The 19,306-nt window shown below is 49.3% G+C and overlaps 1 protein-coding gene and 1 pseudogene across 2 annotated transcripts in view; both read left to right on the top strand.

The window, feature by feature from the left end:
* The first annotated feature begins 617 nt into the window (after window positions 1-617).
* On the top strand, window positions 618-3,635 carry LOC310799701 (serine/threonine-protein kinase ULK1 pseudogene; annotated as a pseudogene). Its single transcript has one exon. The product of its transcript is annotated as a serine/threonine-protein kinase ULK1 pseudogene (transcript).
* An 11,651-nt stretch (window positions 3,636-15,286) lies between these two features.
* adamtsl3 (ADAMTS-like 3) overlaps window positions 15,287-19,306 on the top strand; it is a gene marked incomplete at its 5' end in the record, with an annotated part of 209,171 nt that continues 205,151 nt past the window's right edge. Inside the window, one exon of the mRNA XM_083662451.1 lies at window positions 15,287-15,361. Coding sequence (XP_083518577.1) covers window positions 15,287-15,361 — 75 coding nt within the window. The remainder of the gene's footprint in view (window positions 15,362-19,306) is intronic.

Below are 19,306 nucleotides of genomic sequence, written 5' to 3' on the forward strand. Positions count from 1 at the left end.
AGCTATTTTTTTGCTAGGCAGCTGGCTGCCGGCCTACATCTGCCTCTGTCTGAAGGGCGGAAGGAAGGCTGACTGACTGACTGACAACACTGAGGACAACCCTGAGGACAAAGCGTGACATCACTGATGATGACATCACTCACTGATGACATCACAATTACTCTTGTTACATGACTGATGACAGTGGCCTGCAGCCATCTATCTGTCTGTCTGTCAATAATATTTTCGCCAGGCAGCCAAATGATGGATGACGTCGTCAGTGATGTCATCGGTGATGTCATCAGTAACACACAGGCTGCCTGGCATATAGCAAATTTGTGGGAAAATTCACACGGCGATACCCTCACCAGAGAAGAAGGGTACATGAATCGGGTTTTACAGAATGTAGGGAAACAGCGGCTGGATAAATCCAGAAGGAGGCGGTAATGCAATATAAAGGATGCCAACTGCCATAAAACACCACAGAAGAAGAAGAAGAAATTCACATGGGTATTTCTAGTCTGTGTCTGTGGTGTGTGATGTCACTCGAGCATGATGTGATCGATGATATGATGCGAGAGCATTCCGGTGACACACTTGCTCGAGTGCAGTGTGTAGAAAGCTTGGTTGGCAGGACTATGGAGACAGTGGGTACATTTGAGTTCAGTCGGAAGGACTTGATAGGACATGGCGCATATGCTGTGGTGTTCAAAGGCAGGCACACAGAGAAACATGAGTGGGAGGTGGCAGTGAAATGCATCAACAAGAAGAAGCTCGCCAAATCCCAGACATTGTTGGGCAAAGAGGTCAAAATACTCAAAGAGCTGAAACACGAGAACATTGTTGCATTACTGGACTTTCAGGAAACTGCCAGCTCAGTGTACTTGGTAATGGAGTACTGCAATGGTGGGGACCTTGCTGACTATTTACACTCCACACTGAGCGAGGACACCATTCGTGTTTTGCTGCAACAGATTGCAGCGGCCATGAAGGTCCTGCAGGCCAAAGGCATCATCCACCGGGACCTGAAACCACAGAACATCCTGGTCTCCTACCCTCCAGGAGGACGCAAGTCCCACTCCAAAAACACCTGCATCAAGATAGCGGACTTCGGCTTTGCCAGGTACCTCCAGCACAACAGGATGGCGGCGACTCTCTGTGGCACGCCCATGTACATGGCTCCTGAGGTCATCATGTCGCAGAACTATGATGCCAAAGCCGACTTGTGGAGCATAGGAACCATAGTGTTCCAGTGTCTGACTGGGAAGGCGCCTTTTCAGGCTAGAAGTCCCCAGGACCTGCAGCTGTTCTATGAAAAAAATAAGAATCTCAGCCCCAACATCCCCAGAAAGACATCGTGTCATCTGAGACACCTGCTGCTCGGTCTGCTGCAGCACGACCCCAAGGACCGCATGGACTTTGATGAGTTTGTCTGTCATCCTTTCCTGGAGGCCAGCTCATCCACGAAAACGACAACTCCTACTGAGACCATGACATGCTTCCCGAGCTCTGTGTCGGCCAGCTCCTGTAGCAACTCTTCCACTTCTCACCCCACCTCAACACCACAGTCTCTGGCTGAGGTTCAGCTTCTGCATGCCAAAGGAGCATCCCATACCCAGGAGGACGCCGGTTTCCTCCTGAAGGACTCGTCTGGAGGAGGCGGCGGCAGCAGCAGCAAGAACTCATCCTTTAACACAGATGACTTTGTCATTGTGCCCGCTCACTTCACCACAGGTGAGCTCACCTGTGAGAGCAAAGGACTGCAGGACAACATGATGAACAGTGGCTCTCTTCTGGCCTCTGCAGGTCTGTGTAGCCAAACCAAATCCCCACCGCACTCACCTTCCAACAACGGCTCTCCAAGCACTGTCAGGTCCAGCGAGTTCTCAGCAAGTAACTATGGTAGTAACTATGGTAACTATGGACAGTCTATGCCTATCCCAGTTCCCACTCAGGTCCAAAACTACCAGCGCATGGAGCAGAACCTCCATTCTCCCAAACATGATGGCTTGCCACCGAGGTCCACCCCAGTGCATCGCTGCAGCAGCGGAAGCTCATTGGGCTTTGCCAGGACTGGGCCTTCGGCACCGTATGTCCAGGAAGTGGCTCCCATCATCCTAGGGCTGTCGCTGGGGGGAGCCAGACCCTTCCAGCTCTCTCCTCAAGCTCTTCAGCAGACTCACCCTCGGATGACCACGGAGCAGCATCCACAGATGGCGAGACTGTTAGAGTGCGGCAGGCAGGCAACAGGCAGCAGGCAAATCAGCAAGCAGCACTCGGACCCGGTGGTGACCCCCCAGGCGGGTCTGATGACTGTCCATCCTCTGCACTCCTCCGTCAGGCTCAGCGAGCTGATGCAGGGCAGCCCTCTTCCCACCATCCTGGGCTCTCCTTCCAGGACCATTCCTCCATTTGAATTCCCCAAGCCACCCAGATCTCCGAACCGTGTGGCCTTCCTAACACAGCAAGGTTTGGTCCTAGGTTCCCCTGGCAGCAGGACTGTCCCACCAAAGCCTAGAGACCCGGGACAACAGGCGCGACAGACTCACTGTGTCCACAGACTGAACGAGGACACCAAGGTCTTTGGACCGTCCCAGAGCGCAGGTTGTCTGTCCGACATGCTGCTGATGCCTACGTTTGGAGCAGGTGGACCTGTGGGTGAACGAGGACGCACAGAGAACCTGACCTCTGACCCAGCCATAGACATAACAGTACCCCCGTCAGGCTTGGTGCCTGGCTTCAGCAGCACAGCACCAGTGGTTTTCCCTGTGGGCTCCCCACCCACTAGTAGCAGCACCCCACCTCAGACCTCCCGACATAGGAAATACTTCACCAGCCCAGCTGGCCCATTCACGAGCCACTACCCCCAGACCAGCAGGCGGTCCGATGCTCCTTCCATTCCCCACTATGGCTTCAGTGACACCATCACTACCAACACGGGTGGTCCTGTAACCTCCGAGGCTCCCGAGCTTCCTGAGGAGACCCTGATGGATCAGGAACACACAGACACTTTGCAAAGCCTGCGCTTCACGCTGGATTTCACCTGCTGTCTGATGGAGGTCGCTGGATCCTGCGGGGCCGGAGGAGCTATGGGGCAGCAGCATGGGGCAGCATCTCATCCCTCCCTCCCCCAGCAGCAGCAGAGCCTGTTGGCAGAGCAGATACGCTCGCTCAGCGGAGAGTGGAGTCATGCAGAACAGCTGGTCCTGTACTTTAAGACCACAGAACTCTTGTCCATGGCCTTGCACACAGCCATGACGCGAGTCAAACAGGGCAAACTCTACCCGTCTGCCACTGTGAAACAAGTCCTGAGGAGGATGAACGAGCTGTACAAGGTGAACGTGGCGTCCTGCCGCGCGCTCGGCGATCGTCTGGCGCGCTTCTTCTCCGGGAAGCGCCGTCTAACGTACCGCATCCCTTCCATCACCGCCGAGAGGCTGCTCTTCAGCCACACGGTGCAGATGGTGCAGGCCGCTGCGCTGGATGAGATGTTCCACCAGGGGGAAGCATCGCTCCTGCGCTACCACCGAGCCCTCCTGCAGATGCAGGGCCTGTCTCTGCTGCTCAGCGAGCAGGACCACATCCTCAGTGTCAACAAGTGCAAGGAGTGCATCGAGCAGCGCCTCAGAGCTCTGCGGTCAGGGCTCTGTGCGTGACGGTCCTACGCTGCTGCATGGAATGGTATATATATATATATGTGTGTGTGTGTGTGTGTGTGTGTGTGTGTGTGTGTGTGTGTGTGTGTGTGTGTGTGTGTGTGTGTGTGTGTATAACGCTTTTATCCAAAGCGGCTTACGCGTTTTCTACTGTATTCTGTTTTGATGTTGTCTTTATCTTGTATGTTTTTATGTCTTGAGGACTACGGATGCAAATTAGCTTTTAGCTAAATCTGACATATTTAATGTTATATAGATGACTCTGTATAGGTAACTGTTCATTAATGTGTACTGTCCTGACCAAATAAACAAATAAATAAATAAAGAAGTAGTAGTACGTTCACCCATTCACACAGACATTCATACACCGATGGCGGTAAGCTACTACGCCGGGTGCTGTCGCAGCCATCGTGAGCAATTTGGCGTTCAGTATCCTGCCCAACGACACTTCTACATGCGGACTGGAGGAGCCAGGGATCGAACCAGGGTGCAAACAGTAATTTGCACCCTGCTCAGCAGTGAACCAAACCTCCAGCGTCACAACTTGTGATCTCCAAATACACAACGCTTTGGTTTTCACGTAGACGTGAGCCAACCTCCAGGATTCGTACTGTCGGGGGGGGGGCACCACACACACACACACGCACACACACACGCACACACACACACACACACACACACACACACCACACACACGCACACAGACACACACACACACACACACACACACACACGGGGGGGGGGGGGGGGTGTTGGACTTGGACAGTGTGGCTGAGACTTCCCCTACGCTGCCCAGGGTCAACAGAGAGGTGGGGGTGAGAGAGGATTTAAAAAATGCAGAGGGTGAGAAAGAGGGAGAGAGAGAGGGAGAGAGGGTGAGAAAGAGAGGGAGAGAGAGGGAGAGAGGGGGAGAAAGAGAGGGAGAGAAAGAGGGAGAGAGGGGGAGAAAGAGGGAGAGAGGGTGAGAAAGAGAGGGAGATAGGGTGAGAAAGAGAGGGAGAGAAAGAGGGAGAGAGGGTGAGAAAGAGAGGGAGAGAGTCAATAGAAACTGAGGATGAGGAAGAGGAGAGCCACAGATTGCGGCGACCCAGAGCGCAGCAGAAACAGAGCTAACAGGTTGGAGTGAATGGCCACACTGTCCATGTCTATAACGAGCCTCTCTCTCTCTCTCTCTCTCTCTCTCTCTCTCACACACACACACACACACACACACACACACACACACACACACACACACACACACACACACACACACACACACACACACACACACACACAGATATGTAGGCACTAGGCACACACACACACACACACACACACACACGCAAATACACACACGCAAATACACACACTAACACACAAAAAACATGTATGTGGTGTCTGTGAGGGGTGAAGAGGACTGCCTGGCTGTAGGCTACGACACAATACTGTAGGTCCCCTGACTGACCTCTTTGATTACATGTTGATAAAGGTTTCATTATGGCAGATTTACTCGTGTTAAGTAGTACAAAAAAAAGCATTTCCATAACCTCAAAATTGAATACTGACAAAACCTGACTTAATTTAAGACAGAAAAATAAAAGCGTTACAGCTTTAGTCAAAACCTGGGGAGAACAGTCTTTTGTGAGGGTGTTTGGGGGGGTAGGTTTGACCTAACCAAAGGCACTGATCTGGTTTGACCGTGTCATGTCCCTCTGGTTTCACAGGTTCCTACAGAATGATGCATTTATCACTAGAAGACTATGTTGCTGTGTGCGGTGTACAGAGACAGACAGAGAGAGAGAGAGAGAGAGAGACAGAGAGAGAGACACAGAGACAGAGACAGAGACAGAGAGAAAGAGAGAGAGAGAGACAGAGACAGAGACAGAGGAGAGATAGAGGAGAGATAGAGAGAGAGAGAGAGACAGAGAGAGAGAGAGAGAGAGAGACAGAGACAGACAGAGAGAGAGAGAGAGAGAGAGAGAGACAGAGAGAGAGACACAGAGACAGAGACAGAGACAGAGACAGAGACAGAGAGAAAGAGAGAGAGAGAGACAGAGACAGAGACAGAGGAGAGATAGAGAGAGAGAGAGAGACAGAGAGAGAGAGAGAGAGAGAGAGACAGAGAGAGAGAGAGAGAGAGAGACAGAGAGAGAGAGAGATACAGAGACAGAGACAGAGACAGAGACAGAGACAGAGACAGAGAGAGAGAGAGAGAGAGAGACAGAGACAGAGACAGAGAGAGAGAGAGATACAGAGACAGAGACAGAGACAGAGACAGAGACAGAGAGAGAGAGAGAGACAGAGACAGAGACAGAGAGAGAGAGAGATACAGAGACAGAGACAGAGACAGAGACAGAGACAGAGAGAGAGAGAGAGACAGAGACAGAGACAGAGAGAGAGAGAGATACAGAGACAGAGACAGAGACAGAGACAGAGACAGAGACAGAGACAGAGACAGAGACAGAGAGAGAGAGAGAGACAGAGACAGAGACAGAGAGAGAGAGAGAGAGACAGAGAGAGAGAGAGAGAGACAGAGAGAGAGAGAGAGAGAGAGAGAGAGAGAGTTGCAGAGTAGGTGGTTTATAAGATGTGGTGATCTGGACTTGATGAATGTGAGCAGGAAATATTTGATCCCAAACAAAATGGATTTTACATGAAGCTCTTTGCATTGATCTGTGAAAAGCAAGTAAAGCTTCGGTCAATAGATCTCTGTGTTTATAATCTTTCTTCATTAAGCACGAGCCATAATACTGCATGAAGGAGAACAACAACACTAGAACAGTGACTGGGGCCGTCATGCCCCCCCCCCCCCCATGCATAGAAGTGTGTAAATAGATGATCACAAGTTTCAAAGTTTGTACGTGTCAGTCAGCCAGCCAGTCAGTCAGTCAGTCAGTCAGTCAGTCAGTCAGTCAGTCAGTCATCAATCTTGGAACCCATCGGTAAAAAAACAAAAAAACAAACTCTAACCTCTGGGGGCAGCAGCCTCGTTTCAATGTGGTGCAACAGGAAGTCAAGAGGCGTGGCCGGCAGCGGAGGAAAATCCCTTTCCGCTCCCTGCGAGCTCTGCCATTGGCTCCAACCGACCGGTATGACAACAACAATAACAACTCTAGCTCGTTGCTAGTAGCAACTTGCTATACGCTGAAATGTATACGTTTGGACTACAAACCGGTCACGTTCACTTCATTTTGATCGGGTAAGAGCGCAGCATGCGTGCGAGCGCGCTGTTGCGCCCCTTTCGACGGAGCCTGCCGCCGACAGATTTTCGATGTGAGTCGAAAGTCTGTCTCGAGAGATGAGTTAGTGAGTGAGTGAGCTTGTTGCTGCAGACCTTGAGGCCTTGAGATGTTTGGCTCACCGAGGCTTTGTGATGTCCTCCTCATTAGTCAGTCAGAAACACTGCCTTCATACCGTGCCAGCTTCTATTCCTCACCTCATCATAAAGGGGGGGGGGGGGGGGTGGGGGGGGGGGGCCCTCTGGTAGACACACACACACACACACCCCCCCCTCTGGTAGACACACACACACACACACACACACACACACACCCCCCCCCTCTGGTAGACACACACACACACACACACACACACACACACACACACACCCTTTGATCCACCCTGCATGGTGACGGGTGATGGCTCTATTTGGCTGGGCTGTGCAGGGGGTGATGAGGTGGGGTCGCTGTATTACAGCCAGGTGAATGATGGACCCGGACACGCACCACTAACTCAAGTATAACTGGTCCTTCTGAACGAGATGCTTTCAGAGGACTGGCACCTCCCACATCATACATACAGTACATTCACCGGAGAGAGACGACACTTTTTAATGCGTTTCAAGCTGCTGTTGGTAGTTTGCTTGACATTAAAAAACCTCCGTGCAAAGCTTTCTTTTCCTCTGTCTGGGTTCTTTAAAACTGGGTTTGTATGTGAAGTTTGGAGGCGACATGTTGATGATGATGATGATGAAGATAATACATTTTTCATAGAATACATTTTAGACGGACATCACAGCAAGTTTTAAACCTATATGAATAATACTATAGAGGATAAAGAAAATGTGTAGGATAAGTAATATAAAGGCATTATTAAGTCAGACTATGAGACCCTATAGGAATATTATAGGTATATTATAGGAGATAGAAAATAGCCTACAATAAGGCCACCAGAAATTCACAATTTCATTAGACGACTCACTTAATACAACACTATTAGACCTTGCAGTAACATGAACGTTATAGTAATGCATAATACATGGTGGTAGATATAATAATATGGCTAATAAGACTTTTTTTACACACCATGTTGGTCATGGCTTGCCTACGCAGAGCTGCGTCAAGTTGACACAGATAGCCGGAAGATATGTACTTTTTCTTCAAAATAAAAGTGTAATTTTCAAACAGACCTGGAAAATGTATTACAGGACAGAAATTCTCAAAATAATGGCAATGTCATGATTACATTTAATCAGGCATGTCAATTGTCTCAATCCTAAGCTTTTTCTTAATAGTATTACATTGGATACATTTCTGTGGACAAAGTGTAGAAGTGAGGGTTATTATGTGACATTACATTAACATTTCATCATGTGACATTAAATGCGTTGAAATCGACTATAGGCCTAGTGTTTGTGTAGACCACATTTCACCTGTCAGTACAAGATGACTTTGGAGAAATCTAATCAATATTGTATCTCTTTAAAGCAGACTTTCAAGCTACAACTAACCAATTGTCAATATGATGAAACAAATGTGTATTTTTTGACACAATGTTGTAACCGCATTTTAGCTGTTTGAAAAGAGGGCGAAATTAGGAATGACTGTGAGGGTTAAACTCACTCCCCAGGCCCGTTAATCAGCTCCACCAAGGGAGCTAGCTCTCATAGTGGTTAGCGTGTGCGCTTTGGAAGCGGGAGGTCGGCGGTTCGAATCCCGCTCCACCCCTGGGCAAGCCCTTAACATGGGTTGCTGCAAGTGCCGTCAACACAACGCAGGTTAACGTGTGCGCTTTGGAAGTGGGAGGCCGGCGGTTCGAATCCCACTCCACCCCGCTGTGCAGCCTTGCCCGCCCTGCAGCTTGCGGGCTCGCATACAGCTTGGCCGCTGCACGGCCTCGCCCGCAGCTTGACTGCTACATGGCCTCACCTGCTGCATGGTCTCACCTGCTCTATTGGCATGCAGAGTGCACAATTTGCACAACTTTGCATCACTGATGACATCACAATTGCGTGAGTGACCATCACATCATCGAGTGCTCGAGTGACGTCACTCCAGGCCCTAGTTCTACGGGGGTGCAAAAGCATGCATTGCACCCTTATTTTAATTGTCTGCATGCTCAGTTGAAAAGTAAAAAAAAAAAAAAAAAAAAAAATGCTACAGCTGCACACTTACTGTTTAAACTTGAATTATAGTTGTTGTTTTTCTTTGTTCTTTGATGTGATTTTATGGCTTTTTGGCACCTATATGTAACCTTTTAAGGTTGAGATAATTGTATTATCATTATATGGTCCAAATATTTCAGTAAAGCACTTGAAACACTTGAAATATTCTTGCTTGGGTGGTATCATTCTACTTGAAATGATGGTCAAATGCATTATTTTTAGTAAAATAACATGTATAAAAGGAATTTCCGCACACTTGAATCTGTACAGATTTCACATTTATTAAGCTTTCGGTCGACTAGACCTTCATCAGAGCAAATAACATGTAAAAATTTTCGGGCGGCCGGCCACCTGAGTGGGCCCGGCCTTTGGCCGGGCATCTGCACCCCTTCCTATCTAGGATGCACCCCTATCATCTTGCTCTGGAACCGGCCCTGCGTCACTCAGCATACAATTGCTCAACTTTGGCCTCGTCCGCAGCTCGGCTGCTGCATGGCCTCCCCAACTTCGCATCACTGATGACATCACTCACTGATGACATCACAATTGCACAATTGACAATCACTGATGACATCATCGAGTGCTCGAGTGACATCACTGATGATAGACATGATGACATTACAATTGCTCGAGTGACATCACTGATAATGTCATAGACATTGTGACATCATTCAGTTTGGTGCCTTTTCTTAAAGAGAGAGAGAGAGGGGGGGGGTTGATTTAAAAAACAAAATACAGTATTGCAACACGTTGGCCAATAACGGACTTTACTTTGAAAGTGCTCACCGGAAGTCGCGTTTGTCATCGCGTAGAGCTTGACACTGGTCCAAACTCGTGTCACAGCTGCGCTGGCTTGGCTGTCAGACGGGCTGTGTGCGCCGCTCAGAGCCTGCTGCCTGCTGGAGCCACTTTACAGAAGAAACATCTCTCTCCACTTCATCTATCCGATCAATATTCACTTTCTGTACTTGTTTTGGCGCATGGTCTGAACACGGTGGCATCGAGGCTCGGTGGCAAATCTGGATTTTATTTTTTAGGGGGGAGCAATTGTCTGATGTGGATCTCCATATGAGGAGCGCAGCGCCTGTTCCTCCCTCCACAAGGTAAGCTGTTTATTTCTCCCAGGCAGCCGCGCTCGTGCTCAGGTGATCTTCATCACGGCAGCTTGACAGACGCTGTTGTTTCCCTGCGGTTATTGCAATCAATTAACACTCCCCCTTTAGTGCAAAATGCTCCACGTCAGTCTCAGCCCTGGATGCTGCTGATGCGCATAATGCCGTGAAATGAAGACCATCTGACCATGACATGGCCCCCACAGCGCCTTCATTTTTTTAGTCAGTTAGTGAGGATAAAAAGGGAACTTAAATGAGGCTATTTTTTTTTTATAACGGTAAGTCAGCCAATATAACAGTCTAGTCATCTAGTTAATTAGGCAGTCAATTAGTCAGCCATTCAGCCAGTCAGTCAATTAATTCATCCGCTTTTCTTTTACACCTAAACTTGTGATTCATGCCCACACGTCCATGCAATGGGCCCTTTTCACAGCTGCCATTTTGTGTCGAAAAGGCAGGATAAACACAGGTGCAAGCAAAACGGTAATGAGGGTTTACAACTTCCAATCATGGATGACGGCGGCCCCCATCACTGTACAGTAGCTGATGTGTTGATGCAGCAGGTGAATTTGCCTCCCTTGATCTATTGCGCACAAGTCCAAGACAATGAGGAATCCGCTACTAGAACAGCTGACTGTGTGTGTGTGTGTGTGTGTGTGTGTGTGTGTGTGTATGCTATAGCCTAATTAAGTTTAGCATCACCTCTCATATGCTCAACCAGACCAGCAAACTCTCAAATCCTCCCCCCAGGTCCTAACTCCTGCCCACCTCCGTGCCCCTCCCCCCTCCCCCGACATCTTTCTGTATTCAGCAGAGAGAGAGATGTCAACAAGCTCTTCAAAAGACAGTAAGTCAGGAAAGCCAGCCGGACCTGACTCTGTCTCACCCTCTGACTGACTCTGTCTCACCCTCTGCCTGACTCTGTCTCACCCTCTGACCTGACTCTGTCTCACCCTCTGCCTGACTCTGTCTCACCCTCTGACCTGACTCTGTCTCACCCTCTGCCTGACTCTGTCTGACTCTGTCTCACCCTCTGCCTGACTGTCTCACCCTCTGCCTGACTCTGTCTCACCCTCTGACCTGACTCTGTCTCACCCTCTGCCTGACTCTGTCTCACCCTCTGCCTGACTCTGTCTGACTCTGTCTCACCCTCTGCCTGACTGTCTCACCCTCTGCCTGACTCTGCCTGACTCTGTCTCACCCTCTGACCTGACTCTGTCTCACCCTCTGCCTGACTCTGTCTCACCCTCTGACCTGACTCTGTCTCACCCTCTGCCTGACTCTGTCTCACCCTCTGCCTGACTCTGTCTCACCCTCTGACCTGACTCTGTCTCACCCTCTGCCTGACTCTGTCTCACCCTCTGCCTGACTCTGTCTCACCCTCTGACGTGACTCTGTCTCACCCTCTGACCTGACTCTGTCTCACCCCTTTTCACGGGGGGCATTTTGTGTCAAAAAGGCAGGGTAAAACCCAGGTGCAAGCGAAACACTAATGAGGGTTTCCAACTTGCAATCATGGAAGTTGGAAACCCTCTATTATCCCCGTCCCCCAAAAACACAAAGCTTGTAGCACTAAAGGACTAAAGACCTGTCGCCTTGACCTCTGCAGGTCATGAGGTTCTTCAATCACCTTGTTCTGTCGTACCTCAAATGAAATCTGGGACCCACTCCTTGACCCCCTGCAGTTTGCCTACAGAGCCAACAGGTCTGTAGATGATGCTATAAACTAGGGTTGGCACCATGGAAGATGGCATCGACCATCGTCGATGGGCCGACCCCCATCGACCTCTGACCCTTCTACATCGGACCATCGTGATTATCAGTTTGAATTAAAATTTGGCAGATTTAATAATAAAAAAGGCTAACTCCACTCAGCCGCGACACACGGGGGACGCACGGGCGGCATTAAACAAGCGGCAAAGCGTACCTTATCCCCAGTTCAGAGAAGCGGTAAGGCGGAGAGGAAGAGAAGATGAGCAGAAGTCGCTTGTGTTGTGAAAATGTTAAGAAAGAAGAAACTTCACGTTCTTTCCTGTTTTCAACCCAATGTCAGTAATGTTACAAGTCTTCAATTGTGAATTCAACTCGCCTGTTTCCAGGAACTCTCTCCCATTACATACCGTGTAGGCTGCCTGCTGCTGTGTTTCTATCTCTCCTTAACGTAACCCAATGTTAGGTTCAAAACTGAGCCCACACAAATCTAACGTTAGCCGCCCGTAATTCTGTCACTTTTCTGCCAGCTAGTTAAATTAAACACACACAGTCAACACAGTAAATTATGTCCATCTAATAGCAAGTGATTTCACAGGTTGGAGCAATGGGCCCTTTTCACAGCTGCCATTTTGTGTCGAAAAGGCAGGATAAACACAGGTGCAAGCAAAACGGTAATGAGGGTTTACAACTTCCAATCATGGATGACGGCGGCCCCCATCACTGTACAGTAGCTGATGTGTTGATGCAGCAGGTGAATTTGCCTCCCTTGATCTATTGCGCACAAGTCCAAGACAATGAGGAATCCGCTACTAGAACAGCTGACTGTGTGTGTGTGTGTGTGTGTGTGTGTGTGTGTGTGTGTGTGTGTATGCTATAGCCTAATTAAGTTTAGCATCACCTCTCATATGCTCAACCAGACCAGCAAACTCTCAAATCCTCCCCCCAGGTCCTAACTCCTGCCCACCTCCGTGCCCCTCCCCCCTCCCCCGACATCTTTCTGTATTCAGCAGAGAGAGAGATGTCAACAAGCTCTTCAAAAGACAGTAAGTCAGGAAAGCCAGCCGGACCTGACTCTGTCTCACCCTCTGACTGACTCTGTCTCACCCTCTGCCTGACTCTGTCTCACCCTCTGACCTGACTCTGTCTCACCCTCTGCCTGACTCTGTCTCACCCTCTGACCTGACTCTGTCTCACCCTCTGCCTGACTCTGTCTGACTCTGTCTCACCCTCTGCCTGACTGTCTCACCCTCTGCCTGACTCTGTCTCACCCTCTGACCTGACTCTGTCTCACCCTCTGCCTGACTCTGTCTCACCCTCTGCCTGACTCTGTCTCACCCTCTGCCTGACTCTGTCTCACCCTCTGCCTGACTCTGTCTGACTCTGTCTCACCCTCTGCCTGACTGTCTCACCCTCTGCCTGACTCTGTCTCACCCTCTGACCTGACTCTGTCTCACCCTCTGCCTGACTCTGTCTCACCCTCTGCCTGACTCTGTCTCACCCTCTGCCTGACTCTGTCTCACCCTCTGCCTGACTCTGTCTCACCCTCTGACCTGACTCTGTCTCACCCTCTGCCTGACTCTGTCTCACCCTCTGCCTGACTCTGTCTCACCCTCTGACCTGACTCTGTCTCACCCTCTGACCTGACTCTGTCTCACCCTCTGCCTGACTCTGTCTCACCCTCTGACCTGACTCTGTCTCACCCTCTGACCTGACTCTGTCTCACCCTCTGACCTGACTCTGTCTCACCCTCTGCCTGACTCTGTCTCACCCTCTGACGTGACTCTGTCTCACCCTCTGCCTGACTCTGTCTCACCCTCTGCCCTGACTCTGTCTCACCCTCTGACCTGACTCTGTCTCACCCTCTGCCCTGACTCTGTCTCACCCTCTGCCCGACTCTGTCTCACCCTCTGACCTGACTCTGTCTCACCCTCTGCCTGACTCTGTCTCACCCTCTGCCTGACTCTGTCTCACCCTCTGACCTGACTCTGTCTCACCCTCTGACCTGACTCTGTCTCACCCTCTGACCTGACTCTGTCTCACCCTCTGACCTGACTCTGTCTCACCCTCTGACCTGACTCTGTCTGACTCTGTCTCACCCTCTGACCTGACTCTGTCTCACCGTCTACCTGACTCTGTCTCACCCTCTGCCTGACGCTGTCTCACCCTCTGCCTGACTCTGTCTCACCCTCTGACCTGACTCTGTCTCACCCTCTGCCTGACTGTCTCACCCTCTGCTGTCTCACCCTCTGACCTGACTCTGTCTCACCCTCTGCCTGACTCTGTCTCACCCTCTGCCTGACTCTGTCTCACCCTCTGACCTGACTCTGTCTCACCCTCTGCCTGACTCTGTCTCACACTCTGCCTGACTGTCTCACCCTCTGCCTGACTCTGTCTCACCCTCTGCCTGACTCTGTCTCACCCTCTGCAGCCCTATAAGCACTGTGCTGATCAGCTGGCCCCCGTGTCCACCGACATCGTCAACACCGCATTGGAGACAAACCACGTTTTAGCCTGCTTCAAGTCCTCAACTATAGACCCTTTTCACGGGGGGCATTTTGTGTCAAAAAGGCAGGGTAAAACCCAGGTGCAAGCGAAACACTAATCAGGGTTTCCAACTTGCAATCATGGAAGTTGGAAACCCTCTATTATCCCCGTCCCCCAAAAACACAAAGCTTGTAGCACTAAAGGACTAAAGACCTGTCGCCTTGACCTCTGCAGGTCATGAGGTTCTTCAATCACCTTGTTCTGTCGTACCTCAAATGAAATCTGGGACCCACTCCTTGACCCCCTGCAGTTTGCCTACAGAGCCAACAGGTCTGTAGATGATGCTATAAACTAGGGTTGGCACCATGGAAGATGGCATCGACCATCGTCGATGGGCCGACCCCCATCGACCTCTGACCCTTCTACATCGGACCATCGTGATTATCAGTTTGAATTAAAATTTGGCAGATTTAATAATAAAAAAGGCTAACTCCACTCAGCCGCGACACACGGGGGACGCACGGGCGGCATTAAACAAGCGGCAAAGCGTACCTTATCCCCAGTTCAGAGAAGCGGTAAGGCGGAGAGGAAGAGAAGATGAGCAGAAGTCGCTTGTGTTGTGAAAATGTTAAGAAAGAAGAAACTTCACGTTCTTTCCTGTTTTCAACCCAATGTCAGTAATGTTACAAGTCTTCAATTGTGAATTCAACTCGCCTGTTTCCAGGAACTCTCTCCCATTACATACCGTGTAGGCTGCCTGCTGCTGTGTTTCTATCTCTCCTTAACGTAACCCAATGTTAGGTTCAAAACTGAGCCCACACAAATCTAACGTTAGCCGCCCGTAATTCTGTCACTTTTCTGCCAGCTAGTTAAATTAAACACACACAGTCAACACAGTAAATTATGTCCATCTAATGGCAAGTGATTTCACAGGTTGGAGCCTACCCAGTGTGAGAGACACCGTGGTCTGGGGGACGATGAAGATGAAGATGGAGTCTCTCATCCTTTGGGAGGCTGTCCTGCTCCTCTCCCTACTCCCCACTGTCACCCAGGTACTGGGCATGGATGGATGGATGGATGGATGTATGGATTTTGTCAAATTGTTGGGAATTGAACGTCACTTCCTTGTACGAAGCCAATATGTTGCAAAGGCTTTTCTCTGGCAGATAGAGAAGCTGCTTAATCGCTGGCCACAGGCTTGCCGGCTGGTGTTCTCAGTGGCAGGAGGGATTGTTAGTTGGAGCGGGTGTGCTTTGAGCTCTGATGATGCTTCCACTGCGTATTATTGTGGTAGCTTGTAAAGCTGCGTTCACACCGACCTATTCAAGTTTTTCGCTGGCATCGAGTTTACATACAAAGTCAACGCAAACGAGCGGTTGAGCGTATATTCGCCCGGGAGAAAAATCGCTGGGCGTCCGAGCGACAGACGGAGCGATAGGGAGAAAATTCGCTCATCGCCCCGAGATGAAATATCCCAACTCGAGCGAAATTACGCTGGCATCAGTCGCTCGCTGATTGGCTGCCGTGTGAGAGTGAGTCAAGGATCACACTGGCTTGGAACAAACCGCTGGTTTATTGTGTGGCAACAAACCGCATTGACAGCTGATTGACAGGCTGACAGCTGACATGAAGTGAAGTCTGTACTACCGGTATTAGAGCTCGCGTTAGGAGCACGCTGGTAGGCTTAGCTTGTAAACAACTACGGTGGCTCATAGTGGACAAATATCATGACGAGCGATTTAAACAGAGCGACAGAGCGATTCCAAAGGGTTGAATCGAGCGACAGAGAGAGAAAAATAAATATCTCGGTGTGAACACAGCTTAAGTGAGTAGGGATGCACCATCATCATCATCATCATCATAATCCTAATCATCTGATCATAATACTGATCATAGGTCATCTCTGATTGGCTGATCACCGTTTTCTATAAGTTTTCATTGACAGATCAAGAAAGTGGTCGAAAGAGTACGAGGCGCATCAGTTAGTGTGGGCGTGTCGTCCGTTTGGCAGTTCACCTCTGATGTTGTGTTTTGAACTTCACAGCGTGTGATCACAGATCAGAGCCACTTTTAGATACTAGGTAGAAGGCAGAGCCTGTGCTGTTGCATTGATAAGCCTTTCATTCCCTACCAGTGCTGTCAGTAGGGAAAACACCTCAGTCACGCAGTGCACATGAACATAATAACTGTTTTGATTTATTTACATAGCGACTATGTTGCTATTTCTGCTTGCTGTGCACTTTTATATCATTGTTTGTAAAAATGCTGTGTAAAATGCATAATTTCAGGAGGTGACTGGATCGGTTATTATCGATCAATCAAATCGCCAATCGAGTCAGCCTCAGAAAACCTGATCAGATGTGACACTGCATGGCTTGCACGTGCACATCTGAAACAACACCTATATAACTTCACTTATAGTTTCACAATATGATTATGGCACGGCGAAAACTCACATGAAAACAGCTGTGGGAACTGTTGTGAACTCACATCAGATATGAATGACATCTCAGCTTTCATTCTGCTGTTGTGTTTCTACAGCTTTTCCAGACTGTTCAACCCAATCGCCCTGAATAAAACGTCGACTCGGCATTGTACGTTTCTGCAATCCATGGATACATACAAACTAGAGCTGGGACAATATGATGCTTATCTCCTGATTTGATACTATCAACCATACTTTGCTGCTGATTCGAATAGCTTTTGCACACCAAGTCCGTATTTTCGTCCGAAATTGAGGCACGGAAAAAAAAACAAAAAAACGACCTCATTTGTGTCAATCATCGTTGACACACCGAGTCCGACAATTTACGTCCGTCGTTTAAGTTTTCGGACGAGGTTCGATTTTCTGCGTTTTTCGCATCAGTCAATAGATTTTTGCGAGCTGTGTTTTCAGATGACGGATTATTTAAAAAACACGCATACGAAAACAATCGGACTGTGTGTGCAAAGACCTTTTGTATTGCAATTTTCATTTGCTTTTTAACACTGGACCATGGGAAACGACTGTATACGAGTCATATTTCAATAAAAACAATGCACATCACATTATCATCAGTTAGTCTTTCTGACTATTTCAGACCTGGCAGGCAGGTACTGGCGCAGGTAATGCTCCACCCATTACAATGGATGAGCCAATCACCCCCCACATCATCAACATCAACCAAAGCAGTTGATTGGCCAAAACTGTGAAACAATAGCCAATGAAACCAAAGATGCTAATCGCCCCCCCCCCCCCCCCTTTCCCCCCAAACACACTCGAAAACAGATGCAAACAAGTCTGGTTTGCTCTCAAAATAGAACTATTTAATGTCCCTAAAACTGTTGTTTGTTATTGAGTGGGTTTTTCAAAACCTCAAATCAAAAGCACTGGTCTCATAATGCAGAACGGCTTCATCAGAGAGACAGGTGCAGTCTCCCACTGTAGAAAGAAGATAAATGGGTTGAATGAAGTGCACTAAATTTGTCTCCAATTACAGAAAATGCTTCCACTTTCTGAAGCTGTATAAAGATATGGCTGGGCAAAGCGAGCATGCGTCACCTACATATTTCTATATTGAAATAAATCAGGTCTGCTTAGCAAGGAGAAAAGGATGGATATAAATTGGATAGTGATTTGATGAGATGCATCCCTCTCATATTACCTGAATGTGTGCATGGCTGGGGAAATCAAGCACGTTTGACCGTGGCGTGGCGCAGTGGTAGCTCTCGCCTCACAGCTAGAAGGTCGTGGGTTCGATTCCCGCCTGGGATGCTGTGGGTGATGTGCTTTTCAGTACATCGGAAAAGGTGGATGTATTACTGCCACTTCACATGTTCAATTGAGAGGTGCAGGAATGTTTTGGACGCAGTGGACAATAGAAGAACTATTCTGGGTAGATGAGACGGGGGCGGTGTGTGTGTGTGTGTGTGTGTGTGTGTGTGTGTGTGTGTGTGTGAGTGTGTGTGTGTGTGTGTGTGTGTGTGTGTGCAGGGTGTACGCTTGGCTAGCTACATGGATTGTCACAAGCAGATGTGGGATTAGAATCATGCTGATTGCCTTTTGTCAGGGTGGTTTTCGAGACGCCCTGCGTACGATTCTTGTTCCTCTGTCCCTTTCTGTCCTCTGTCCCTTTCTGTCCCTTTCTGTCCTGTCCCTTTCTGTTCCTCTGTCCCTTTCTGTCCTCTTTCCCTTTCTGTTCTCAAATTCTTAACAGCGATAATAATCGATTGTCAATCTTTAACATCACTAGTTACGATCATTCCCCCCTACTGAAAGAATAAACACGCTGTGTGTGTTTGGAGGCAAAGATCCCGGTGGTGACGACCACTTCTTCTTTATCGTTCCATCTCCTTCCTGTATTAGCCACATCCATCTGATATGATGCAGTGCTGCTTTGTTTATTAGCCACATCCATCTGATATGATGCAGTGCTGCTTTGTTTATTAGCCACATCCATCTGATATGATGCAGGGCTGCTTTGTTTTGGCCCATGAGAAAGAGAATGCTGAAGAGATGTGGCGGGAGAGAGAAGACGGAGCTTGTTTACCGGCATTATCACACTAAACAGAAGGAGGTGGGGGGGGGGGGGGGGAGGAGGAGTGAAGGATTGGTGCTGGTGTTTGTGGGGAAACAAGTGATGGAGAGAGAGAGAGGAAGAGAGAAAGAGAGGAGAGGAGTGACAGAGTGAGAAGTGCACTCCTCCTCCTCCTCCTCCTCCTCCTCCTCCTCCTCCTCCTCTGTCCGGCGTCTGTTGTGCCTCTCTTCCTGTGGGCTGCCTTCCTGGTGCCAGCCTCTTCCTGTCCTCCTTCAGCCTGGTCACAGCTGTTCAAACACACAACTACCAGATCTAACTTGACTCTCACTCCTTACCACCTCTCACACACACGCACGCACGCACGCACGCACGCACGCACGCACGCACGCACACACACACACACACGCACACGCACGCACGCACGCACGCACGCACGCACGCACACACACACACGCGCACGCGCACACGCACACGCACGCA

This window comes from Poromitra crassiceps (genome assembly GCF_964638095.1).
Source record: "Poromitra crassiceps genome assembly, chromosome: 28".
NCBI classification, from domain to species: Eukaryota; Metazoa; Chordata; class Actinopteri; order Beryciformes; family Melamphaidae; genus Poromitra; species Poromitra crassiceps.